The sequence below is a fragment of the Pempheris klunzingeri genome, chromosome 4, assembly GCF_042242105.1.
Source record: "Pempheris klunzingeri isolate RE-2024b chromosome 4, fPemKlu1.hap1, whole genome shotgun sequence".
Taxonomy (NCBI): Eukaryota; Metazoa; Chordata; class Actinopteri; order Acropomatiformes; family Pempheridae; genus Pempheris; species Pempheris klunzingeri.
Genome location: NC_092015.1, coordinates 19539021 through 19566718, shown reverse-complemented (window position 1 = coordinate 19566718; position 27698 = coordinate 19539021). Strand labels below are relative to the sequence as shown.

The 27698-nt window shown below is 42.5% G+C and overlaps 1 protein-coding gene across 4 annotated transcripts; it reads left to right on the top strand.

Annotated features, from left to right (window-relative positions):
• Positions 1 to 856: 856 nt before the first annotated feature.
• On the top strand, positions 857 to 27582 carry vaspb (vasodilator stimulated phosphoprotein b). Of its 4 annotated transcripts, none has more exons than XM_070829061.1 (14): positions 857 to 1309; positions 14279 to 14450; positions 16621 to 16801; positions 17910 to 17976; positions 19375 to 19487; positions 19940 to 20181; positions 20433 to 20557; positions 20843 to 20894; positions 21059 to 21086; positions 21192 to 21228; positions 21447 to 21503; positions 22205 to 22274; positions 25633 to 25690; positions 25789 to 27582. In XM_070829061.1, the coding sequence occupies exons 1-14, from the start codon at positions 1305 to 1307 to the stop codon at positions 25821 to 25823; spliced, it is 1242 nt and encodes a 413-aa protein (XP_070685162.1). In that variant the 5' UTR covers positions 857 to 1304; the 3' UTR covers positions 25824 to 27582. The 4 variants fall into 4 exon arrangements, with proteins under 4 accessions (XP_070685162.1, XP_070685161.1, XP_070685160.1 ...); XM_070829060.1 differs by lacking the exon at positions 857 to 1309 and adding an exon at positions 13115 to 13186 and having other exon boundaries at positions 20436 to 20557; XM_070829059.1 differs by lacking the exon at positions 857 to 1309 and adding an exon at positions 13117 to 13186.
• Positions 27583 to 27698: the final 116 nt, after the last annotated feature.

The window sequence follows — 27698 nt, the reverse complement described above, 5'->3', positions numbered from 1 at the left end:
CCCAGGATGTGCGTCTGACTTTGAAGCCAATTTTACAAAGCGGCCAAACCGTGTAATTACAACAATGGCGTCTGTCACATGATGCCTTTGGGCCCAAAAAGACTTTTTTCCATAGACTTACATTGTGAAAGAGACGCCTGTAAATCAGCAGAAATCATTTTCCAGATCCAGTTACTTTTATACCCGTTAAGTTGATTTTTTTTTAACTTCATGTGCCACTGAGCAACTTTCACTGGAATGAACGGAGCCCTGCCTCCAGCGCTGTATCCAGTTCTCTTTATACATCCACGATGCGAATGCTCCGCTTTAGAAGAACACTCTCGCCTTTGACATCTTCGTGTTAGCAGAAGCTTGCGTTTGGGAGGAAAAAACTATGGCGGATGGCGAGGCGGAATCACAAGGTTTTAAGAGGTCGGGTATGGTCTGCCTGCTGAAGGGCTGAAAGAGGTCACGTGATCAACAGATAGATTTTTCTATTACTTGTTGCTGCTGTAACATGTGAATTTCCCCCTATGGGGAATCAATAAAGAAAAGTCTAAGTCTAACAGATCCCCTTGTGACATCATAAAGGGAGGCAAATCTAAACTGAGCGTTTTAACAAGCATTTATTGAAAGATGGAGCCGGAGAAAAAGGGAGAGGGCGGTTTTATCTCTTAGCTGAGCACACCTGGGACACATTTACGTTGAAAATTAATTTATTAAAAAAGAGTGCATTTTGCATAATATGGCACCATGAAGACTTCTAAGAGAAATGACTCACAGCAAAAGACATGGACACTGGAGTGGGGGGTTTACGAGGCGGCCCTGAACGCCTCACGGGATTGTAGCCTACTTTGAAGCTGGCGGGTTGGGCCACACTCCAGCGGATTCACACGGACCGACCGACCGAGCGGCAGGAGCGAAGTCTGGCTCAGACACACGGCTGTACTCTCCACAAACAGGGCGGTAAACCAACTCAAAGTGTGAAAGGAGAAGTTGCGGTGCCGGCGTACCCCGCTTCTTCTCGGCCTCACCTCTCCTGCCCGGACAAACCAATGTGGGATAGTGATTGGAGTTGACAAGCCCGCTCCACTACTGTATCTCCTCAATCTCCCCCTCCTCTCCCGCTCCACACAACCAGGAAATCGTCGAGGTGTGCTCCTTTATACCGCTAGTGGCTACCCCGTTTGCGGGTGTAGATGCGTGTTTTTCGCCGGGCTTTTTTCGCTTTTTTTATTTCACTAGTTTGACTTTTAAAGCCGGGCTTCAGCTCTGAAACCAGCCCAACTTGCCTGCGAGGAGAGGATCTCCACTCTGGCCGAACAATGAGGTGGGTAAAGCGGCTCAAATCCCTTCATCTTCATTGTGTTTCCAGGCTACATTTTGTGTTTCGGGCCACCAGTTTGACAAAGGCGACTGTTCAAATCTGACCCCAGAACACCCCCTCTGGAGTTCGGCTTGTAGTTCAAGCTCCGCAGTAGCTGCTCCCAACACATTAGATCGCGTTTCTCACTCAGAAATAACTCGAGCTTCTGGCTGTGTTGGTGGTGTTTGATCCACGGGGGCACGCGTGACACCGTGTAAGCAGGTTTTTTCTGACCTTTGATGGCGAATAACTTGATAAGTTTGTGCAGCAGAAAGTGTTGGTCCTGCTGGGAGGAAAAAAAAAAAACCCAGTCCTACCTGTTCACGCGTGGCCGCCTTTAACAAAGTATTCACAAGTTGGGGTTGTTGAGCAGGTCAGATGACAAAAACATACTTTTGCAACTCCATCATGATTCCTTTGTTTTGCTCCTTTGGCTGCAGCAATGAGATGCATCCACCTGGAGTAAACCAGTATCATGCAACAACAACAAAAAAAACCCTCATAAGTGAGAGAAAGTTTACTTATAATTAAGATCAGGGTCATTTATTGCACATGGGCAGGGATTCAGTGTTTTGCCCAAAGGCACTTCAGAAGGGTGGACTCCCTCAGCTTCACAATGTCCACCCCGCTGCCCCCAAATGCATCTGCTGTTTATATCATGTCACACATTCCTGCAGCACACATTAAACCCAGCCCTCCTCTACTATTTTGCTCCCTCTGGGAGTGCAGAGGTTTGCACCGGGGACAAAATTGCTCCGTGGAAAGCTCATGTCCACAAATTCCACATCCTGTCACAGCCTGTGCAAGTTGGCAATTACATGCTTTGAAGCCACCGCTCCTCGCTCATTTCTTTCTTTCTGCTCGCTCCTTCACATCTGACCAGAACAACACTCCACTTGTGTCAAGGGGTAATTTTTATTTTTTTTTTGTAGTCTGACAGCTTGACAGATGCAGGTTTAACGCCGGCGCTGGGCTGATAACCTGTGTGACTAGTTCTTTATCTAAATCGAACTGCACTGGCCTTACTGTAACAATATATCTCAGCTCGGCACAAGGGTTGGTCCCGGGTTTGTATTTGTTTTACACATATTTCTGCGCAGTAACTTTGATTACAGCAGGAGCAGGAGGCACTTTCTGCCCGAAATCCTGCCACAGTTCCAGTAATGCATTAAACATACCCTACTAATGAGGCCATTAATTAAGTTAATGCAATAATCAGCAGAGATTACTGCATCAGCATACTTTACATTATACACAGGCAGTTTAATATGAATTGTAGCCAGGAAATCAAAAGAAATAATAGAATTTTTTAACAACAATGGCGTCTATTTTTCTCTTTGATTTACCCGTGAGCATACCTGCTGTGTCAGTGTTATTGTCAGACACAAGCATACACATCACTGAGACAGCACACTGTTCCGCTACACATGGCACATAATAAAACTGTTACATGTCACACAGTAAGACATGCAAATAGCTTTATAGTTTAATGGCTCAGATGCACTCAAAAAGCACTTCCCCAACCATAAACCACTGCAGCAACTAGACTGCAAAACACACACAATGTAAATATTAAAGTGCAGAGGGTTTTTATCTATATATTCGGGTGTCATCATGCACTTCACATGTGAGAGTGGTGCCTCCTGGCTGTTGATAGGTGGCATCTGTCTTGATGATTGTAGGTCTTGCTGTGTCTGGATATTGCTCCTGTTGGCCCTCCATTGTAGCCTAAACAGTTCATGTCACCTTGTATAATAGGTAAAGACTGGAATGCGGCCCAGCTCGCGTTCATTGTTATTTGCCCTGTGGTATGTGAATGTTGACACAGAAGTGCAGTCAGTTGGTCAAAAGTTCAACAATTTGACCCAGTTGAGAAAACGGTTCGGTAATGCATCCCGTATTTAAAGCTGCCTTTACGTTAGCAGTCACCAGAAACGTCCTGCTGTTCCACTCGTACCCCTTTATCTCCACTAACTAGCTTCGGTTGGTTTGAAATTTTAGAATTTCGCTTGTGTTTTCTAAGTTTTCCTTCCACAGCTTGTCACGCTGAGCGCTGACTGTGTTCAGAACACTGTTTTAACATCTTATCCTTTGGTTAGGTGGTACAGGAAGTGCATCCATCTGCATTATGATTCACTGCTATTGTCAGAGGTGACTCCCGTCTCCCATCATGACTCACTGACTGGGTCTGTGTGACTGAAAGACCCATCCTATCTGGCACCGGCAGTATGGCTGCCTCAGGCTCAAGAATTAACACATGTGACACACATACACACACAGACAGGTGTAATGCATCTGCTTAACTCGCAGTTTGCAATCTAACGAGTTCCCTGTGCTCACTTTAGAAGCTCCACATGCCTGGAAGCGATGCCAAACTGGGCTCCTCTGCTTGTCTCCTCACACTCTTGCAATGAGCTTTTTATTGATCAGCCTTAAAAGCAGCGAAATGGCCTCCCCCTCTGCCTCCTTTGTGTCTCGGCTCCAGCTTTTTTTTCTGCCTTGGCAGTAACTGGAAAGGAATGTGCCTCTAACAGTGATCTTTGCAGTTTGCTTGTCATGTCTTCTTCCTCTATCAAAAAAGCTCAATGGCTTGACCTCATGTCTCAACAGGCCAGTAGCTGTTATTAAAGGCATTTAGCAATATTGGCATGTATTTCCATGTAAGGATAATGACGTGAAAGCCAGGGTGTTGTGTAATTTTCATAACAGTGTGTCTGGTGTGTTGGGATGCTTTTCGTGTCTCCACTTGTTCTCCTAATTCCTCTACAGTCAAATTTTCTTTCAAAGTCTGATGCACCTTGCTAGATACATTTATTTTAAATTTCAAAATATTAAGCATTTGTCCTTTGCAAGCTGTGCCTGCATACATGGAAGACATTCTGCATACCCAAAGTTATTGCACTTTTTAGTGCGAACACAAGTAGCGTCTTTGAATTTGTTTTCCACCCAAAGACGTCCTAATACCCACACTCATCCCTGCGCCCCAGAAGCAATAACAATTTGAGGTAATTGGGGTGCGCTTGTGGGAATTCTTATCCATAATGGATTAAGATTAATGGCTTTATTTCATGCATCATAAAGAGTTGCATGTTGATATACACTTCAAAAGAGTCTTCGGTGCATCGCTGTACAGTCAGTGTGACTAAACGATCACAAAGCCCCGTATGCCTCATCACTCCACGCTCTCCATTATTAAAATAGTCCTGCCTCGTGAGTTCGTCTCCCACAACGCCAAATAACCGCAACCCCCTCCCCTGAAACAATTTACCCCTCTCGGCCCTCCCACCCCTCATACTCATAAATGGGCCATTATGCCGGCCTGCCTCTTGGATTAGACGCTTTGCTACAGGAGTTGCTCAACATACAAAACCTGCTATTGTCTACTTGGTGACAAATCCAGTTTCCTCGGTAGTGGTGGATGTTTTTATTCTTTAATTGTGCCTCTAGGCTGTTATGTTCTGTCTGTATGGTATTATTTTCTTCTCTGATTGCTTATTTTAAACGTAACCTTTACCCTAACTAGCTTGTTGGTCATGTCTCACCCATATTAAGTAGCTGTTCACTGAGCTTGGTGTTGTGAAACTAATGTGGAATCTTTTGTTCCAGGAAAGTGTTGTGGGGAAAAGTGTGTAAACTGCTTGCACTATTATGGGTACCGTCTTCTATCGTGGTCTGTGCAATATGCTAATCTATGAATAATTTAAGTCATTAATCAGGCTTCTTAAATGTGAGGATTTGCTGCTTTTCTGCCACTAAATTGAATATCCTTTCAATTTTGGATGATCAGTCAGGCAAAACAAGCAATTAAAAGACATCACCGTGGACTCCGGGAACAAAGGATGGGCATTTTTCACTTTTTTTTTTACTTCACAAGGCAAGCAATTAATGGATTAACCTGTGATTGTTAAACAATAATTGAACTAGTTGCACCCCTATTTTGTTACAGAAAAAGTGGAGAAACCAGTCACTAGTTCTCAACCCATTTGAACCCCCTATGGAAGGTTTGGATTTGGAAGATGTGTAAGACGAGGCACCCCCATAATAACATCAAATAACCAGATGCTTCTGTCAATAAACAAAATGCCAGTAAAATCATAGTTTTAGCACATTTATGTAAGTGATCTGTAAATCCAATGTGTGAATGGGTGAATGAAGATGTAATGTAAAAGCTTTGAGTGGTCAAAATGACTAGAATGGCACTACACAAATGCAGACCATTTACCATTTCATATGAAAGCGATACACCCTGGTCTTAATATTAATGTGAAATCTGACTTGTAACGAATAAAATTGTCATTTTGCCCAAACATAATGTGTAATTCAGGCCCTTATGGTAAGATTGTTGCTGGTTAAGTTGGAAAACATGAAGTAAATACTACTTCATTGTCCAGATAAACACTGGCACCGCTGAAGCAAAGGAAATTACCTGTTAGTCAAACAAGTTGGGTGTTTTTCACCTTCAATTGCCCTCAGATTTCTGAACTTTTTGTGTCACCTCATTAATTCAGCGTGACGTTGTGTTTGTGCTTGCAGATTGCTTGCTGGGAGATGTTTTGTTTGGTCAGAAAAAGCTGACATATCTTTCCCACCGAGGTCACTTTCTTTGATCACGGAAGCTGTGGTTAAGATTACTGGGAGCAGCTATTAAGAAATATGTTGATCTAAGACTCATAACACCTGTTAGTTGACTCACGACAACCCGTAGAGCTGCCTTGATCTCACCCATGTTTGTTGCCATTTCTCTGATGCCAGTTTTCATAGATGTAGCAAGGTAGCTAGCTGAAATCACGACGTCTTCATTCCATCTACAAAGCTCTGATTGGACGATTGTCTCTCCATCCAGTGATTTCTCTCCTGGCAAAGATCTCACCTGCTCAACAGTGGCTGAATGAAGTAAAAGACACATCTACAAACCCTGTGGTCTTAGTAGCCAACTCGAATGACGTCATCTCAGCAGTTGGAGAGCCCGGGCCAGACGGCGTGGTGAAACCGAAGCTTGTTGTGGGCAGAAATGCTGTAGAGATATATTGTATGGTCAGCACTGCTAATGGGCACGAAGATACATTGGGTTTATTAGAGGTCCACTGCTTAATGGAGCGTAATGGATGTCAGTTAGTCTAAAACTGCTTTGTGCTGTCAGCCATCTTAAACATTCCTATCTTTCAGGTCCTCAGATGTTATCTTCAGTTATCTGGGATGATGGTGATACTCAAAGGCTGTATTAGATAAAGCAGAATTGGAGGAAGTCCAGGAGATGATTTGCTGGGCTGCAGTTTCCTTACATTATCATTAGGCACCACTTAAACTCTGGGAATTAAGGGCAGATAGCGTTGCCCCAAGACAGTCTGACCAGATATGGGCTAAGGGTTTCTAACCTGTTTTGTCTTCTTCAGTTTAAGACAACCATTTTCTGCACGGGCGACATTTTTGTGCATGATAAGCAATGCACATAATCTTGTTTCCAGAAACCGTTTTTTGCTGTCCTGGATGCTGCACGATGCTCCCAGTCTGTCTCTGTCTTTGCCATTCTGTCTAAGCATCAGTCTGGTTTCTTTTAATGGGAGCTTGATGTTGAAGTCAATTGAGTATTGAAAAGAGGACTGTGTTTTTCTCAGTCATCTGTTAAAATAGTTCATGCTCAACGCTCAGTCATGGGTGAACATTGGCCTGAATGTTACTTGTGGGTTTTTGTGTTTGTACATTTTGGTCAGTAACAGAATAAGCAGCACTGTATGGTTTGGCCATTCATATATATATATTTTTATCAGGTAACTGTTCGCGGGTTGTTATTGTTTTGTTCCAGGTTGTCTTCTGCTAATGGCTTGACCATTTGCCTCACTGCTGTTGTGCGTCCCGCTGTAGGTGGGTTTTAAAGAGGGTAGAGTGGATTAGGTACAAGCCGGGCAAAAATTGGCACATCCATTGGCAAGACTATTATCCAGGTAGCCAGGTATCTGCAAAGTGGACTTATGCTGGGTCAAAGTCTTCACACTCATGTCTCCATGCCAGTGACAAACAGGAAACATGATAAGGTGTTGCCCTCTTGCTTTTCTCCACTGTGGGCTCAGAGTTGAGTGAAGACATTTCTTCTCTAGAGCAAAGGGAAGATTGTACAAGTCGGAGCAGCTGAGAAACGGGGAGTTGTTCTCAGTGGGTTGTTCTTTTCCAGAGAGGTACGCCTTCCTCCTCCTTGGTCCCGGTCGAGGAGGATGTGCTCCAACCTGTAAAAGGAATTGAGCTCTGTGAGGAGGACAGAGGTGAGACGGTTCCAAATATGGGCATTGTGTGTGCCACCCCCCACCCCCCCAACACACACACACACACACAACTGCCCCACACTGACTCAGAGGCAGGAAGGAATTTATCTCTGCTCTTGAAGTGGTCACACAACAAAATGAAAGTTCTCGGCCAAACGTCTATTCAACTTTTCCACAATGCTCCATAAACGATGCCAGGCAAAGGATGAGTCAGCGCTCAAAGAATGCTGAGGGGTTTTCTTGGTCGAGGAGCGTCAGCTGAAGATGTCTGACTCCATTCAGGCAAAGCTATTGAGAAGAAGAGCTTAAGAATAGCTGAGATAGCCTGGATGCCTGTTTCTGTGTGGCTGACTCGTGGAGGCAGAAAGCAGTAGCCTACAGCAAGTGTGTGTGTCTGTGTGTGTCTAATTGTGTGCTGTAGCAGCATGCTAGGACCTGTGTGAGAAGAAACAGGCATGAGAGAAAAGACACAGAAAGAGGGCGTGAAGGAAGCAGCAGAATAAGGCAAAGGAGGGATAGTAAACATCTCCTTTTCAAGGCCTAACTGTTGCTAAATAACACGCACCCCTAAATCAGCTCTTTAATTTCCTTTTTTAGGTTTGACTTTTTTAAAATGCCTCTTTTCTGTTTCTTTCACATATGAAAACCTCCAGCAGAATCCTCAATTTGCATTTGTGTTTCAGATTTGTGTATCAGTTTGTCTTTCTCTGTCCACGAGCATATTTTATGAAAAGAAGCTCCATCAGAAGTTTGTTAGTTAGTCTGGGCGTCGGGCTACATATTAACATTTATGGGACGGCTGGCTCCAACAGCTCAACAGAAACTGTACTTTGCAGTTTGAAAGCTTATCTCTCCTGCTTTTATAGTCAGCGATAGTGGCTGAATATCAACACGAGGAACAATACTGACGAAAGTTTGTCTTCCTGTGATATGTATCTTCAGTTGTATGTTACTGCAGAAGTCCGAAGTTGCCTAAATCTCCATTTCAGAGGAAAACTCAGTCTCTTGCAATGTGGAAATTACCTAAAAGCAAACTTGATGAAGCGTGCAGCCCGGGTTTCAGAATATTGTAGACAGAGAGGAGCATTCACATCCTGGCACATGCTGTGTTTTCCCATGTTGCCCCTTTGCAGCTAACACTTCCTTTTCTCACTTCTGTGTGCAGTTTGTGTCTCTGTCTGGAACGCGACTTTCCCACGTGCGGCTCACGTAGTGCCGTAGTGGAATGGGAAAGTTTCACTCTTCAGTTATGAATGAGTTGTTTATATGTATTTATCTATCTGTTCTTATGAACCCCTTTAGGGTTGGGCGTAATTCCAGAAGAAAAAAATGAATAGGATCGAATAACTTCAATTTTCCCCCAATGTGCGATAGATATTTTTCAGGAAAAACTGGAATTATGTACAAAACATTGTTCATCTACACACTGGGAGGCGTTTAAATTAATGCCCTTTATATCATAATGTCAATATTTTATCATGCGTGACTGTCGTGTGAAATATTGTCTGCATTTTTATCAGGCTGTGACGGAGGAAGTGGTTTGGTTTCACACAGAGGCTAGTAAGTGACTTATTGTCATTCCCTGTCTGGTTTTAAGGTGACGTTTTACTGGAGGTAAAAAGGAAAACAAGTAATGAATCACTGTTTGTAACCGTCTAAGGTGCAGCCCGGCCACCTGAGGTTTACTCATTTGAACGGGACACCTGTTTCTCATCTCATATTGGCCTGCGAGTTGTGTTGTGACTAAATTATGAAAGCTGTGAAAAAGAAATTATGTTTCTGTTAATGAGACATGAAGCAGCGTGGATGTTACCGTTGGATGGCAGTGGCTTGTCAAATGTCTTGCTCGAGTTACTCCTGCAGGTTTCTGTCTTCTTTGCTGCCTCTGTTGCCACAGAGATTCCTGCAGGCAAGAATAACTCAAAAAGCCCGGACATCATTAAAAAAAGATAGTTTGCTGTAGACATGAAGGCTTTTCATATAGTGGTATTATGAACTCCTGGTGGAGAAAGAAGCCTGACGAATTAGGAGGGACAGTGAGCCAGGAATGGATGTACAGACAAATGGTATTACTCTACTTAGTGTCTAGACAACAATGTGTAACTACAGTGCGTCTTGTCTCAGCTTCAGGACTGATGTGTTGGTCATGTATGACTTTTTGCTTGGTGTTAAACAACCCACTGACACACAAAGTAAACGTACTCCTATCCATTCCTCTGTACTTCAGATCTTCTTATCTGTGCAATATATGATGACCTGCAGTCTTATGTAATGTATTTCTCTGCATGAAGGCCACCAAGGGGCGTCTCCAGACAGTTCTTGTACTCGGTTGAATCATTTGACCCAGAGAGAATGGCGAGGGAAGTGGAGACGAGTGGCACAGGAGGTGGTGGGAGGGTCAGGTAAATGGAGGAGGAGGAGGAGGAGGGAAGACACGGCCACTGGGCCTGACTGTACTTGCCAGCACATTTGGGGAAAAGCTCGGCGAGCACAGCCTTATACAGACATTTCCAAGAGAGCATGTGCCCCGGCCGTGCACTGCGGTTTCCTGTTAACCCCTCACTGACCAAGAAACCACGAAGGAGTGAGGAACTCATTCTGGCTGCAATAATGACAAGTGAAAACACGCTGGGTTCAGCTTTTAAGTTTTTCTAAGTATATGTGCAATTTACATATCATGCCAGTGATGATTTCTTTTGCTCAAGTCCAATAGTGTGTTAAGCAAGTCCTTCGCTGGAGGTATCTTAAAGGTTGGTTTGCTCAAATCCCTCCCAGAGCGTCAGCCAAAGACCTATCCCTACCTGTGCTTAAGAGATAACCTCTTAAGTCAACTGGTCACTCAGTTAGCTTGGCTCCACAGCTAGTGCCAGTGTCCTCACTAGTGCACTGGTGGTCTTATTGCGAGGAAGGACAGGAATAGATTGTTTATGGCCGTGCCTGCCGCCGTGGTTTATTCCAGTGCTAGAACATCGTCCAGTCAGACCCATGCAGTGGACCGGGTCGGCGCACGGACACACGTGTTGGCAGGTTGACAGGTGTGAGGGCCAGTGCAAGTCCTTGCCTTTTATGCGCTTGTGCCACACATGCTTTTAGAGTCTCAGTGTCCATAGTTTTATCAATAATGCAGCTGCTCAGTCTCACTCTTGAGCCCTCGCTTTCTCTTCCATTAAATATGCATCCGTTTCTGAGCCCTAAGTCTCTGTCCCCTCCCAGTTCCCATAAGCCCTCTCTGTCCCGCACATGAACAGCATGCTTGATGCAGATGAGATCAGAGGGCGCTGCAGTATTTATCTGTCCAACCCAAGGTGGTTTTAACCTGCTCGAAGTGACCGATGGACACTGAGTAAGGATTTAAGGCCAGTGTCACTGTTAAGCCCATGTCCAGACTGCCTTCTCTCCCCTGTAAAAATCCTTTCTTTACACGCTGTCCTCAAAATAGTTACATGACTTGGCTTTTGCCCCCTTTAGTTCAACCACATAAATCCATAAGGATGTTTAGGTCCACAGAGACAAACTGAGAATTAAAAACCAGAATTTTGTGAGTTAAAAGTAGTTGAATGACCTCAGCAAGTAGAGCTTGAATGATGATGAATCTTAAGTAAGGACAACTTCAAGTAGCTTTTTTTTTTTTTTTAAATGATTTTTGACCATGATATGCAGTTGGACTTTTTATATCTGGAAAAATAAACTTGTCATTGCTATTTAGCAGACAAAGTATGTAATTGCACACTGTTCTAAATTAACTCAGGCATGTCTTCACTGTTTCTGTAATGCAATATTTATCGGCTGATACGATGGATCTGCAATAAGCTAAAAGTGGCATATAACCTCTATTTAGCCACCCATTGAGTCACCTCTTCATTAGGCACATTGGCCTGCCGTAGAAGCATTTAGTCAAATGCTAGCTCGTCTCCATCCAGAAATCCAGATTCTAAAAATATATTTTTTTTAAATGACCTCTCTAATGCTTAGGTCCTTGACTCAACCAGTTTCATCCCAAAACTATCTGTGTTTACACTTTTGTATTTATATTAGTTGTCCTTTCTCACTCAGCACTTTCCCATTGGCCAAGATTAGATCCCACCTCATTGCAAGCCTCTCGACTGCTCAAGAGTGTTTTTTGTGAAATATGAATTCAAAAATGCACACAAAGATGATTTGAAAAATTGTCTATTGCTGCCAGATATTTTTCCAAAATATAGGAAATGTAAGTAAAGTGCACGACATCTGCACAAATGTCTCTGGCTGCCAAAAAGTACAGAAGAGAACTGGACTCACATTCACTGTGGGCACAAATATGAGATGTGCGCCAAATAACACAATCACAGGAAGGCGTTTATAGACGTTTATGTAATACACTTTTCTATGATTGACAGCAAACCCAAAGCTTTCTAATATGTTGTAAAACGAAACCAGCCCCACGTCAAACAGACGGATTACAGCTAATGCTAAAAGTTACTCACCATGTCTACCAGGAACACTCTTAACAGTTTATGGGGATAATGGTAGGCCTAAAAGTACTTTCTGTTTGGAGAAGAGTGAGCATCCCAAACGCTAAATCACTCATCAAATCCCCGGTCTGTGCTCATTATTCTCTCCTTTCTTTCATTTAGTTTTTAACTGCAGCTCTCAGCAGTGGAGTAAAAATATAATTTCCAGTTGACATGGACTGAATTTCAATGTTATCTACTTGTAGGGAAATATAGGACTGTGTGTGTGTGTGTGTGTGCATTGATTGTTCAGGCTGAGGTAGTCCTTATTAGGCTGTGCTGGCAGCAGGAAGTGGGTTGTGGCTTCGGTGCTGTGTCACAGGAAGTGGCAGATTGTATCACGGGCGGGACAGATGGAGGGAGCGGGGGAGAGGTGGAAGAGATGGATTAGGAGACTATGGGGAGAGCATGGGGGGCAAATAAGGAGAAGAGGGGGAGGAATGGTGAAAAAATTGGAATTGAGTGTCGGCCACCTTTTGTCCCTCTGTGTTCCCCTTTACCTTCAGCACTTAGTTATTTTGTTCATTTCTCACTTGTATAAGCCACATTAGTTGTGATATTCTTTCCTACATTGAATGATTTGTTTAACTTTTGGACCTCATTGTCTGAAATGCAAACAAGCATGCACGCACTCCGCGGCATAAACACACCTACCTAAACTTGGATGCGTGCGGGCATTCCTGAATGTGTCGTAACTTGTGTGTATTCTGTCTGCGTGGGACTATAAATAAATGTTTTGTCACTGACTTCACAGCACATGTTTTCTCGCAAAATGTGTCGAGGTGGAGGTTGATGTAGAGCAGGTGGAAGATTCCAGAGCCTCGTCTCTCTGGTGGAGCTCGGCACAACTTCCTGTCTTTGTCGGCCTCCATTGTTGTCTCGCCTCCCATTTTGTTTGGTATCAAACTAATCACCTCTTCTCCCCGCTAATCAACACTTTGCTGTGTTCCTTCTCCCAGTCTTCCACTTCCTACTTCTTGTATATATGCCAAAGTACAGATGGTTAACACTTAAACCGCACCATCATGATGGGAAAAGTTAATCTGCAACCATTCTGATCGCAGAGTGAATTAATCAATGCCACCTTCTCCAATGTGAGAATCTACCATCGTAAATTGAATATCTTTGTGTTTTGGACTCATGGTTCCACAAAAATACATTCGAAGACATCTACAAGGCCTTGACAGTATTTAGAGCAATTGGTTAATCAAGAAAATCGTTTCATTTTCATTAATCAATAATGAAAATAATCACTGTTTGCAATTATGATGCGTGATGCCCGTACCAAGGGTGGTCCTAATCTTTGATCAGTCCAGAGGGGTTCAGCATAACTCTGTGACTGGTCATGTGTATATTAGCATAACACACTTTCACAGGCACTGTAATCTGACTCTCGTCTCTAAAATTATGTATTTATAGTGGAGACCACTGAGTGTTTTTGGTCTGCTTGTACATCCGGTGTCTTCATTTCCTCCTCACCTCCTCTGGTGTTTGCTTCTTCCCTTCCAGCTGCAGTCCACAACACATACCATCATTCAATAACACGTCAAAGTGGTAAAATAATGATATTAAGTCGAGCTTAAACAACAGCGTTTTGTCCAAATTAGAGATAAAAAGCAAGTATTACATCATATTAATTAGCCTGCAAACAGATCAGATATTGTATAAATCAGTAGCAAAATTGGTGTTTGTTTTTGTACTTGTACGTGAGTGAAAAATTGTTGGATTCACCAAAATTCAAGTTGCAGTGCACAACTTGTCACAAGGCAAAATACAAGAGGGAAATGAGTCTTTGTCAGCATCCTCTGCATATAGCCATGAAGATCCATTCGTTTCCACAGATCTTCAGCGTTGTCACCAGAGAAAAACAAATTCAATCTTCGTGGTTGCAAATGCAAAGATCCTCGATCATCCCAACTACAAACATCTTTATTTTCATCTTGCCGTTGCCAATATTTTCTATCTCTTCTTCATGGCTACATGTACTGTAGGAGATGTGTTGTGTTGTGTACGCTTGGACAAGCAAAGGAAATGATGCACCTACCAAAGTCGTTATACATGTAATGAGGTTTGTCTCATGCTGTTTTTGTCATGAACATGAAGCTTGGCTGCCTTTTTGAAAGAATAACAAATCACAACTCAAATGTACTAAGTGCACCTGTGCTTCGTCTCTTTCTGTATTCCAGTGAGTCGAGTATTTGCCAGGCTCGGGCCACTGTGATGATCTACGACGATGGCACTAAGAAGTGGCTGCCGGCGGGCGCTGGACCCCAGTCCTTCAGCAGAGTCCAGATCTATCACAACCCCACCAACAATGCCTTCAGGATAGTGGGACGCAAGATGCAGTCGGACCAGCAGGTACATCTGCCAGCTCTGGGCTTACTGTGTGTCTGACTTTGTGTGTTTTAGCTGTGTGTGTGACTTTGCCTCTGGAAGTGTGTGTCGTCCATCTGTGTCTGTAATGTGGCCCTTGGGCATCTGTCGTCTCCTGTAGGTACCTGTGGGTAAGCAAGCAAGTGTGACATGGGCTCAGTCATTCATATTATCACGATCTGTCTGATACCACACAAAAGGGCATTTGATCATAAATAAAAATGTTAAAAAGGTGCACTGGATTTGTTGTCCCCCCTCCCTTGCTGAAATTTCTCAACTTGACATGTCACTTTTGTTCACCTAGTTTATCTTGTCAGTAGCAGAAGTTACTACCAGTGTGTGTGCTTTGTGAATGAGACATATTTTGATCGTATAGAACTTGCTGTGATAACTTCAACTGATGTATCTTTGCTGCCATTTAGCCAAAACCTGGTTTCATACAGTTCGGCCTTGTAATCATGTACCTCACTGGAAAATAAACCCAGGTTACTGGAGTTTGAATGTAAGACTGCGTTTTAATTATATTTTGGTACTGGTTTGTACAAAAACTAGTGGCATTTATTAAATTAAATGGTTAGATTATTACGCAACCATTTTTAGAAACAAAAGCACAGAATATCGTTAAAAGGTTGAAAATAACAACATGGCGTCTTAGTTATACAGCTACACAGATTTAGTTGTGGCCACCGTTGAATTAGCCATGGCCTGAAGCATGCACACACACATAGAGGGATGGATTTTGTTTTGTAATTGCTTCACTCCTTATGTGGAGTGTCGGTGGAACATGTAGGGTAAATTGTACGGTGTTGGCACAGCGCAGTCAAACCTGAGATGCCACCGGCATGAGAGAAAAGGAGAACAAAGAGGGTTTCCTTGTCGTTATCACCAGATTACGACTCACCAGACACGACCAGATAAAGGTGGGCAGGTTTCAGATTTAAACCGAGCTTGGGTGGGTCTGTTCTCGACTACACCCCGGCTCTCCCCGCTGCCTCAGTGTCTCTCTGCATCTTTAAACATTCACGACTCCAAAGTGTTCCCCGGAGACACGTCTTAAAGTGGATGATGTTTCCTGTGAGATAGTCAGCCTGTTCAACCATTTCCTGTGACAATTTAGGGTGAAGCCTGATACCCAATAAGGACTCTATATTTGTGTCCGATGGAGACATGACACTTGGTTTAGGATGGTGCTGGATGAGAGCACAGAGGAGCTAATGAGAGAGAATATAGGGTGGCTGCATTTTCTCTCTGCTTCCATGTTCCCTTCCTCTCTTCCTCTTCTCTCGCTGCCTGCCTGCTGATAGAGTAACTTTGTGTTGTTTTTTTACGCTTGTCTTTTCAGTTTGTGCAATGCATCCCTGCCCGATTGTATGATTGAACTGCACTGAAATAGGAACTGTGGTATTAAAGTTTTTCTGCACGCACTTAGCCTATTTGAACATGCCGCTTTGTTTCACTTTACAAAAGAAGAAATCAGAGTTTCGGCTTTTATCCTGATTTTTAATGCGATTGTGGTCATATCCTCAGGTTGTCCCACAGGTTGTCCCACCTGCCTTTCTTGCCTTTTGACAGGATCGTGGATCACTGTCTGCAGTGGCAGCTGAACTTGCTACCCTCTCTTTTCAGTGCATGTTGCCTGCTATGATATTCACCCTGACAGGGTCTCCTCTCCTCCTCTCTGCTCTGTGGAATCCAGAGGCTGTTAAACAAATAGCGAAATGGCGCGTCAGCACATTCAGGCAACGCTCAAACCCAGAACATTTTTTTCCGCCCTGGTTCATAGGCTCCACGCCACCTGCTGGGTGAAATATAAACCAGAATAATCCAACAAAAATAAAGTGGACATTATAATTTTAAGCATGAGCGGGGATGTGGGTTTGTTGGGGTTTTTTTAATGGTTATTCCAGTTTTCTAGTGAGGGATACAGCTCCTAGAAACTACCTTTTTGTTTTCCTTGTCTTTTTTATCTGTTTTGGGCATAACCCTCTGACCAGCAGGTTTAGATTTGGTTTAATGTTTTCCTTGATTAACCCTGATCTGTAGAAGTGTCACTATTTGTTTGAATGCAAACAAAAAGCTACAAAATGACTAGTTTAGCTTACCGTTTTTCCCAAAAGGATCCATGTATTGACCATCTTCCCTCGTCTTTCTCCAGGTGGTTATAAACTGTCCTATCGTGAGAGGTCTGAAGTATAACCAGGCCACACCTAATTTCCACCAGTGGCGGGATGCCCGGCAGGTGTGGGGGCTCAACTTCGGCAGCAAGGAGGACGCTGCTCTATTTGCCAATGGCATGGCTCACGCTCTGGAGGTGCTCACCTCCATGGCAGACGCAGGTATACGAGTTCTCACTACATTCCAAGTTTGGGATCAGTTAATATTCTCTTATTTTCAAAATGTTCTCACAGTCGACCAGATGTGGACACAATCTTATGTTTTGTGGCAACTTCAAGGCCATTGAATAGCAAATACAACACTACCAAGTCTGGAAGAAGTATTGTTTTCTTTTATTATTATGTAGTCAAAACGATTCTAGTTTGGGTCCAGACTAATTTAGAAAGCAGCCGAGTGGTTGGTTTGATATTAGATAGCATCAGATGTAAAATAAGTCATTACTTTTGGCTGTCATGCTTTCTTGCAAATCATAGACATGATTTAAATGTGCAGTGTCACAGTTTCTGAGTTTTTAGGTCACCTCCACTGATCTACATTAGTAGTGGGTTACCATACCCCTACATGCCAATCCCATATTGTGCCCCATAAGGCTTACAGATGTTTTTCTGCAGAAACATTTCTAACACAGGACTAAGGTTTGCTGCCCTTGCGTTTGGTGATTTGGGCATTCACTTATGAAAATATTCCCTGGAAAGTGCATCCAATTTTAGAGCAAAGCTCAAAATATAAAAGATCAAACAAATCAGTTGTTTGAGAATGTAAGAAAACATGATGCATTTCTTATGTCTGTGTGGAAAATGTGTCAGTGCTGTACAGCACTTTTTATATCTCTTTGTTTACACCAGCTGGTTATTTAGATAAAGTCTGATCCTTTGCACATGTTGTGGTATTGAACCCTGACCAAAATAGAAAAAACTACTGTACCTTAAGAGTTCTAGTACAGTGTGGCAAACTGTGATAGTGATATTAAAGGCCATAAAATGCCTTAAAGGTTCATTCCTTGATGGGCGTACACCACCCTTTTTAATCCCTCTTGTCACATCATTGCCGTCTACACGGTCCTCAGACTTTGTACACTCAACTGCTTGGGTAAAAAAGGTGTGTGCACCAATAATACCACATAAACAGTTGGATACAATTCAAGAAGTGTCAGATAAACGGTCACAGATTGTTCAAGAGCAGTTCACATTCACTACAAGGGTGCATCCGCTGTTTTATAAAATCCTTTTCATGCATGTTAAGAATGTTTTGCTTCTTGTGTTTCTGCAGGCTATGCAACGCTCCCACGGCCAGTGTCAAATGGACCCACTCCAGAAGAGCTCGAACAACAGCGGAGGTACCTTCAGACTTTCTCTAAATTGAACCCAATTTTAACTTACTTTGCTAAATCTATCAAACCTTTGGCCGTGTTTTTATTGTTGGATGTCCAGGTTTCTTTGGGCCCGCAGTCAAGAGATTAGCGACGTCAGTATTGTTTAAAAATATTTTTTTTTGGAAGCAAGTTGTTTTACCACTAAGACAAATTGTCTGTCCTGGGTGATGTGAAGTTTATGTTTCTAACAGAAGCAAACTGTCCTCTGGGTTTAGTTGCATAATAATCAATAGCAAGTCAAGCAGTCTTGGCTTTGCAGTTGTCCTGTTGGCATGGTTCTGCACACACGCATATGTAGAGGATTTGATGGCATTAGCCTGAGATAAAACTAAACCCTCCGTCTGCCCCTTTAGGTTAAAGGTTAAAAAGACAGCGAGCAGACATCAACCCCACCTTTTCTCTATCCATCTATCTGTGTCTACAGCGAGGCCCGTTGTTGTGGCACCATGCATGGCTGCGGAGACTAGGCATTAACCTTTTAATCTCATTTAGACTCAAAGGTAATATGTTGCACAGTCGGGGAGGCTTTGTGACTGGCTACGGGGGCTGTCTGTCAAGTTACTAGCGGTCCCAGTGGCTGCTGACGTTCTCTGGCTTAGGGAGCATTTAAAACCTTTTGAAATGCAGCAAAAGTGGAGATGTTTGGGAATGTTACTTGCATTAATGCATTTAGGTCTAATAAACATAGATTCACAATATTCACCAGTGTAAAATGGTTGTAAAAATATCTGAAAAAATATATGGCCGGCGTCTCCCCTCCCCCTTTCCTGGGCGCCCTGCCTCAGTCACAGAGCTGTGCTTTAAATCACAGTGACGCTCACTTTGTACTATTATGTGTGTGGACCTTTGCATTTTATGTGTACGTCGTGTGTGTGCTGCTCCGTATACAGCTGAGTGGCAGATGTGTCGGGGAGAGGAGGAGGAGGAGGAGGGGGAGGAGGAGGGGGTGGTGGGGGGTGGTGTAGTGAGGCGGCTCGAATTAGGCCACCGTGTCCAGCTGTGGACTTTTCAGTGGTAGGCTAATCAGAAGCTACGAAATCCACCTCTCATCCTTGTGCCAAAGTCGCTATATTGAATACAAATCCTGATTATAGCTCTCCGCACTGATGCCAAACACTATCATTAGACTGGGTTGTTTGAAAACAATGGCTGTTGCGTAAATGACCAAATAATCAGCGAGACATTTGCACATGAATTTGGGATGGCTGAAAAGCTGGCGTTACCCATCATGCCCCCTCGCTTTCTTTCAGCCCGCCTGTCTAATCCTAACAGCTTAATTTATCTGTCCCCTCTTCATCCACTGATTTATTTTGAGCATTTTACATGTGTTTGTCGCTGACAGATGTGTTTGTTTGTACTTAGGTTGGAGCAGCAGAAGTTGGAACAGCAGGAGCGGGAGCGACAGGAGAGAGAAAGACAGGAGCGGGAGAGGCAGGAAAGAGAGAGGCTGGAAAGAGAAAGACAATCTGCTGCAGGTCAGGAAACACCTGGGTTGGTCAACACAACTACAATCCAATCCTGTCTTAGTATTTCCTTATATTTCACTGCATCATCAAGGTACCACTGATCACCATCTCTTAAGGCACTGCCATAACAGTGAGCTTACAGGCCCTTTGCATACAATGCTAGAAGGTCTAATAGGATAAAATCTTGGTCACAAATCTGTGTTGGCAGCATGGCAGATTGTGCGGTGGAAGCTTAATAATTCATGCATCATCAACTGTTGTATAGACGTTGGTCACATCATGATAATTTTGTTCATTCTGTGCCAAAGCTCTTTATCGGCCATCTTGCATTATGATTTGTGATCACTGTTTTGGATTGCAGACCGACACAAGACTGTGCAGCTGCATCACACTGCAGCCGGCACAAACAGTTTGGGAGTGATTACTGATGGTCTCTGTTTTTTTTTGTTTTTTTTTTAAAGTCCCTATTCCGCCAGCTCCACCATTGGCTTCAGCAGGCCCCGCTCCTCCACCGGCCCCTCCTCCACCCCCTGGCCCTCCTCCGGCTGTGGGCATCCCTCCACCGCCAGGACCACCTCCCTCAGGACCTCCACCCGCCCCACCGCTGCCTGCCTTAGGTGGAGGAGATGGTGGCTCCGGTGGTGGAGGAGGAGGGGGCTTTGCGGCTGCCCTAGCTGGAGCAAAACTCCGAAAAGTGTCCAAGGTGAGTACATGTGAACACCATTTGATAGCCTGGTGGATTTTGACAGTCCAGTTAAGCTAAATGTGACTGTAGCTGAACCCATTATGTGCTCTTCTAATTGTGCAAATGCTTTTCTACTGTTGTGCTGATTCAGTCTTAGAGTTGTTCCTGCTTGCGTAGCTGCGCTACCTGCATCCATCACTGTTTATTGGGTCACCATGCCGACATCATGCTGAACTCTTCTGTATCTTTCTGCTATTTGCTGCCCTCAGCAGGAGGAAGGAGCCCCTGCAGCTCCAATAGGCAGAGCTGACTCCAGCCGCAGCAGCAACTCCTCTATTGGAGGAGGGGGGGGAGGTGGTCTGATGGGTGAAATGAGTGCCATCTTGGCACGAAGGTGGGTGACATCACAAGTTTGAAGTCAGATAAAATAGACAATGTGCACACTCTATTTCAGATTCAATCTTGAATAACTCAACTTCAAACGAAATTCCCAGTCCCCAGTTCTCAGTTACAAGGTTTTTTTCCACCAGGCTTGCTCATGTCTTGAATCCTTCACTTTTAATTTGTTGAATCCTTGGGTGTCTCTTAATTTAATAGCTTGGTCTAGACCTGCTCTTGAGCTAACGTTTATGATTTGGTGTTATGTAGATAAAGATGAATTGATTCCTTTTTACATCAGGAGAAAAGCCGCAGACACTGGAGAGAAGCCCCCCGTGAAGCCACAAGATAATGTAAGGCTCTGCTTTTTGTCAAATAATTTTCAATGTTGCAAAGAATTCAAATGTATTTTATGTAGCCTGGCACTGTAGCTGATGGATGGTTACAAAATAAGATAAAATAGAAGCAGGTTCACAATGACTCACTCTCAACAGAGGTCTCTTTCTTTTCTGTACAGGATGATTCAGAGCCTCAAGGTCAAAGTGGTGAGAACCGCACATTATTATCTGTAGCATGCTACCTGCATTCATTCTGCTATTAATGTTTGTATAATGCACAAAGTGAATGCTTTTATAAACTCTCCTTCTCAGACACCCTGAGAAGACCTTGGGAGAAATCGTCTGCCAGGTAATCCAGGATTCTCTTGCTTCCACACTGCCATCGTCAGTAAATCTATAACCCCCAGGTGTTTGGTGTCTCATGTTTGAACTCTCCCTAACAGTAGTTCTCCATCAGCGTGAGTGAGGTTGTGTAAAGATGCGTGCATCTACGTTTTTGCCTGTGTGCTTTTGTGTGCGTCTTCCATTTCCATTCTAAAGAGGAGGGTGTGTGTGTCTCACTAACAGGAATAACTCCGTCATCAAGAGCATGGACTCCACTCCCTCATTGTCCCATGGTTCCAGGTATACGTGCTGTCCCGTTCACTCATGGCTTTAGGTCCCCTTGCTTTTCTTTTCTCTTCAGGTTAGCGCAGCATCACTGCAACCTACGTACTGGGGTAGCATATCATACAGTTGGTAACACCATCTAATGGATCAGAGAATGGCATGCACCCAAGGGACTCGTAGGTGTACCGGCTGAGTGTGTTGCCTCTGAAAATGGAATAAGGCCGACAGTGTGATTAACGCTGATTTTTTTTTACATGTCACTGCTGAGCGCTGGGGTCGATGCTGTCCTCTCGTCTAAAACTTTACTCCACTGTGACACTTCATTATATCTGTCTTTGATGGCTTAGCTTAGCCTGTCTGGTCTATATACTGTTGTTGAAGCATAGGTATGCAACTGTAGTGCAAAACCATACTATGTTTTCAGAATAGCACCAGCTAGATTTATTTATATTTTCATTAATTTATCGACATCCTGAAGGTTGATATCTGTTCAGAAAGGTGAGTCCATGAGCTCAGATAGGTTAATCCTCATTGCATCTCAGGGTGTGTGTACAATTCTGCAGCTTTTCTTTTCACTAGTCCTTCATCCCTCGGGTACTATGGTGATGTGCTTGGCTCACAGTTGGCCTGTCAGTGCAGTGCCATGGACCTTCTCGTGTTTTTGTGAAACACAAACATAAACTATTTGCATTTGTCCGTTTCTTCTCTTCTTACAGGGCGAAACCTGCAGGCAACAGTAATGACGCAGGTGGAATGGATGACTCAGATTTAGAGAAAATGAAACAGGTGAATTTCTCATCAGCTATGTTTTAAGATACACAGATTTAATCTCCTTAATGGGACTCTTTTACTTATTGTCTTGGTGGTCTCTATTAGACCAGTAGTATCTTTAGTCAGTCATGTATCATTTTCTGTTCACTCTGTAATATGTGTGGCCACAGTTTAAGTTAATTATTCAAAAAATAATGTGGAAGATGTGAAAACGTGCGCTCGCGTGTCTGTATGAGTGAGGAGGCGTTCACAGTTATATAGAGAGGCATCAGTGCTCATATGTATGCATGTGTGTTCCTGTACATTGGAATGTGTGAGTGTGAATGAAACCGTTGCTTTGCACAGCAAGATGAAGTAGGGCTTTATAGCTCTAACAAAGCATGTTCCTAAAAGACAGATATGGTCAAATACAACTCTCAAATGTGCATTCACTTTTGTAATGAGGGGCTTATGCACTGCAACCCTGTTTTGATATCCCTTTTAATGTAACACAACAACAACATATCACACCAACACCCAAGCACTGTGGTCATCAAAGGCGTGCTGTTGATCACAATTTCCAGCCCCATTTACTGACTTTCACTTAGCTCTAAATTCAGATGTCACATAAGTCGTCGTTCCTGATGGAGCGTTAGCTTGTTGGAGGTCTTTGTGGCTGAAGCTCCTTCCATCCATTTTTATATAGGCCACAGAGCTTGATTGGATGTTAATTGCTTTGGTCTAAGCGCACCTGAAGTTACCATTTATGCAGGTTTTTCCTTCATCTTCTCACCAAGCTGTATGTAGCAGTTTGTGGTGTTTGGTGCATGTAATATGTGTTTGTATGTATGTGTATGTGTGGCGTTTTTTTTTTTTCCATGCTTCCCTATGAGTTCTTTTGGTTCCCTTGTTTCCAACTAGGGTGATCAGTGTGGCTTTTCTTCCTAAAAAGCTACCACTCTTAACTCTAATATAGACTATGGCTTATATAAATCCAGTACAAACTCTTCCAATTACTTTCCAAGTTGCAACCTGGAATGAGGAGGAAGATCCAAAAAATAAGTCTATCGTTTGGGGAAACTGTCCTCAGACATTGCTTTCCTGCAGGGACTTCACTTCAAAGCAGGGCAAATAGAATTCCTTATGAGGCAATGGGTGGGGGAGGCCTTTGAAGCAGCATGTACTTCTAGGAGGAGGGGTGTTGAAATACTAATCAACAAGAAGATTCCACTTGACGCTAGTTTCTCAACAGGCAGATATCTGTGCTAGATTCCTGAGAGTTAAATGTGAAATGTCCGGATGAACTGATAACCTTATTAATGTCTACAAACCTCCCACCTCAGATGTGTGTGTTTTTTTTTAGGCCACCAACAGGAGTGATCAGATAGGTCAATCAAAATACTCCCAAAATTTCTTTCTGTTATTGGACAACAGGATATACGAAGACTTTAACATCCTAATAGAATAGATTATACTTTTTTTTTCACCCCCTCAAAATAGTTATAGTCGAATAGATTATTTATATCTGAGACAGACCTGGAGAGGCTACTATCAAGTAGAATTAACGACATTGTAATATTGGATCATGCCATTGTTATATGTTTTATGTCCCCGAAACAAAATGCTCATAGCATGTGGAAAATTAATGGGAAATATTTCATGGATACACAATTTTTGACCATTTAAAATATTAATTCATATTTCCAACTCAAAGTAGATGGAGTGGACTCTCAGGACAGACCAGCAATGGGTATGATTTAGGAGGCAGTGAAAGTGTTCTTTAGAGGAAGAATTTTAGGGGCGTGCAGCAAAAAGGAAAGCGGGTTTGGATTACGAAATCAATGAATTGAGGAAACATATAAATATCTTGCAGAAAAACACATGATACAAGTCAATAGTAGAACGTTAACTGGATTACAGGAATTGACATTAAAATTCATCGCTTATTACTCAAGAAAGCTAATGACATAACTCTAACAAACTTGATTATATTTGTGCCATCCTCGTTAGTAGATCTAGTCCATAGAAATAGTCAGATCATTAATGGAGAATTTAAATCGCTTTATGAAAACCTACATGCATCACTAATAAGGAAACTGCACCCTATCCCCTTTCTTAATCACTTAATTTAAATTATTACTAATGGAGCAGAAAAATAAATGTATAAGGACTTTTACCTGTAAAAGAAATTTAATCTGATGTTAGTACAAAAGGAATTCTTTCAGAAGCATTTCCCTTGAGTAGAGGCACAGCTCAAAGGTGCCCTATATATCATCATCCCCATTTGCATCAGCATTCAAAGCTTTGGCTTAAAGACTTAGACAGAAAAAATAAGTGGCAATTAAACTGAGTTTTTTTTTTTTTGTGCTTTTTTGAAGCCATCAGGTTACAAAATAATTAATGGCTAATAGAATAAATGATTTGGACAATCTGAAACAATTTGAAAGAATATTCAATATCTTGGGTGCTGAGTGCAAATAAATAACCGCTATATAAAGACAATTTTCTTTACATTGATTAAAGGCCTTTAGCCAGACGTGGATAGATCTAGGTAGAGAAATAGAAATCCCCAAACATACACAAATTTGGAACAACCCATCAATAACTTTTCAAAAGACCCAATCACTGTGGAATTCAGAAATGATCGAATGTTATAAACCATAATTCAGGACCATTATTTAGACTTAGACTTCTTTTTTTTTTTTTTATTTCAGAAACAAATTTGAAAAACTAAAAGAATTTTGACCGCAGGGATAGACGTAAAGAAAATTCCAAATGAAAGGGATAAAAAGAGACTAATAGTAGATTCTGTATACAATATTCTTACCAAAGCTGAGAACGCTATAAAACATTTTATGGAATGGAATTAAAGATCTTGGTAGGATCAGGAAACAACTTGCATATAAAATTACCACTAAAAAGAAAAAAAAAAATACATAGTGTATTTTTTTGAATTCTACTCTAAAAAAGCTGTATGAACCGTGCTTGTGTGTGAGAGAGAGAAGTATGTATATGTTTGTATGGGGGAGATGCAGTATGACTGTGACTGTAAGGTACTTTGTGGATGAGCAACTCAAACATGTTCAAATCATGAAATTTGATGTCTTGAATGTATTCTATTCAGACCCTTACTCACTCAAAAACTCCCAACAAGAGAGCTGAACCTGAGTGAGTGCACTTCATGCAAACGGGTTATAAAACGCATCTAAAACTGAACTAACGCATTCTGGCCACTACAAGTCTAATAATGTCTGTGAAAGGAAAGAAAGCCACGCTGCCAAATGTGCTTGTTCACATGGACCAAAAGTATCCGGTTTACTAGAGTGCATGTCTGTGTATTTAGTGTGAAACCAGTGTCACCATGACTGACAGCTTGTCAAACAATATTCTGCAGGAGATCCTCGAAGAGGTGCGGAAAGAATTACAAAAAGTCAAGGAGGAAATTATTGGAGGTGAGATTACTTTGCACTTCTCTTAAATTATAGAACGTTTTATGTGCCTGAAGTATTTGGGGTACTTAATGCTCGTTTTCTCCTCTCCCGTCTGACAGCCTTTGTTCAGGAGCTGCAAAAGAGAAGCACATAGTTCTGCTGAGTGTCAGGTGTAACGGAGGGATGTGATAGATGGAGGGGGCTGAGGCCGGCTGGGACCTCTCCTCCACTGCGCCCTCTCATGTAGCCCAGGGATTTCTCTCTTTCTCATATACATTTTCTCTTTTCTCTTTCTCTCTTAACACACACACACACGTGAGCATACTTGCTTATGTGTGCATCATGCATATTCACTCAATGTAAATGGTAACCCAGGGAACCTCCTCACGTCGCCATCCGGCACTTTTGATCATCACACACCAACGTTGCGGCAGGAGATCCCATCTATCCCATCTCTCCCCTGTTCATTCATCCCATCCCGTCCCCTCGTGTCCTCTATGTGTTCTGTTCATCTGAACCAATCCAGAGCACGTAGCTGCAGCTACAGTCGCTCTTCCGATTCGTCATCATGTACACTCATCATAACCCTCTTTTCTGCAGAAATCCTGTGACTTGTGTCCTCTCCCTTCTGCTATCAGACACACCAGTTACTGATTAGAGCAGTCTTCAGTATTCAGGGACAAACTGATAGACACATTTTTACTGTAATAGCAAGATGCTGGCATGCTGGGATCCTTTTTCTGTCTTTCTCAGTTGGCACAAAAATTGCTCAACCTCAAACACTGCTACAGATAGTTCAGTTCAGACATCTGCTGGTAGGTTATTGTCTGTAACGATAGTCGGAGACGAGAAGCAAAACAACAATAATCGAGGACGGATCAGAGACCCCAACTCCCTGACTACAGCAGTGTGTCTCTCCCTCAAGTGGGCCTTTTCGGCTCCCAGCAATGGCTAAGAACTAAAGCGGCACAACACAAGCCTTCACTGCTGCAAGACGGAGAAGTTGGAGGAAGAGGAGACAAGCAAAGGGAATCTGACGGAGAACCCGAGTGCTGTGAAAGGGGAGTGTGTTGTAGTTTTATAATGTGTGAGAAATGTATTCTCTTTGCATTGCACTTGTTCCAGAGGAAGTGTGTCTGTGTGCCACACTGCCTTGACAGACTATTCCCTCTCACTCAAAATGAGATATTTGTTGGCCAGTGCAGTGATCCTACACTGTGCTTCCGCTAGTTATTTTCTTCCATTCTAGCTATGTTTTCTAACTTTGAAACATGAAAAATGGCCATGATGAGGTCAAGTAATTTGGCCATGACCAACTGCCTTGAGAATAAATATATAAATATATATATATATGAGGAAAATATATATTTGTTTTGAGGGAAATGTTAGCAACAATGAAATGGTGTTTCTATTTTAATTGAAATGACTGGTGAATGGGGATTTTGTTTTCCTTTTTTTTTTTTTTTTTCAATGATTGTTTTCTTATGAAATGTTATTTTGGGTTTACTGTTTCTTTTTTCTAATAGAGTCTAGGCTTTTTACACTGAAATATTAAGAAAACAGCTTAGAGACACTGGATTAGAATTGCCTTTATAGTCGAATACAGCTGCTTCTTGAAATGCATTACCTTGTCCGCCTCGTTTTTGGGTGGTTGTTGTTTTTTTTTTTTTTTTTTGCATCCTGTTGTAAGATTTCTTTGAATTAAGACAAATGAAATTTTAACTACGGGCTGTATTGCGCAAACTTCCTGACATGGAAATCCACACTCATCAGTTTAGGAGAATTTCTTTGAATCAAAGCCTGCCTTAGGACCGTTGTGAAATAGAAAAACAATAAATGACAAGAAAAATATTAAATTCAAGGGATGTTTGTCATATTAGATGAAAGGCAATAAAGATGCTCCGACTGAATATATCTAATTTGCTTGCATGTTTTTCCCCAAACTAATATTTACTGTGGAGGACTAAAGCTTTAAAATAAGCTGTCACTGATTTAAAAAAAAAAAAAAAAAAATGTTACGGAACTGACG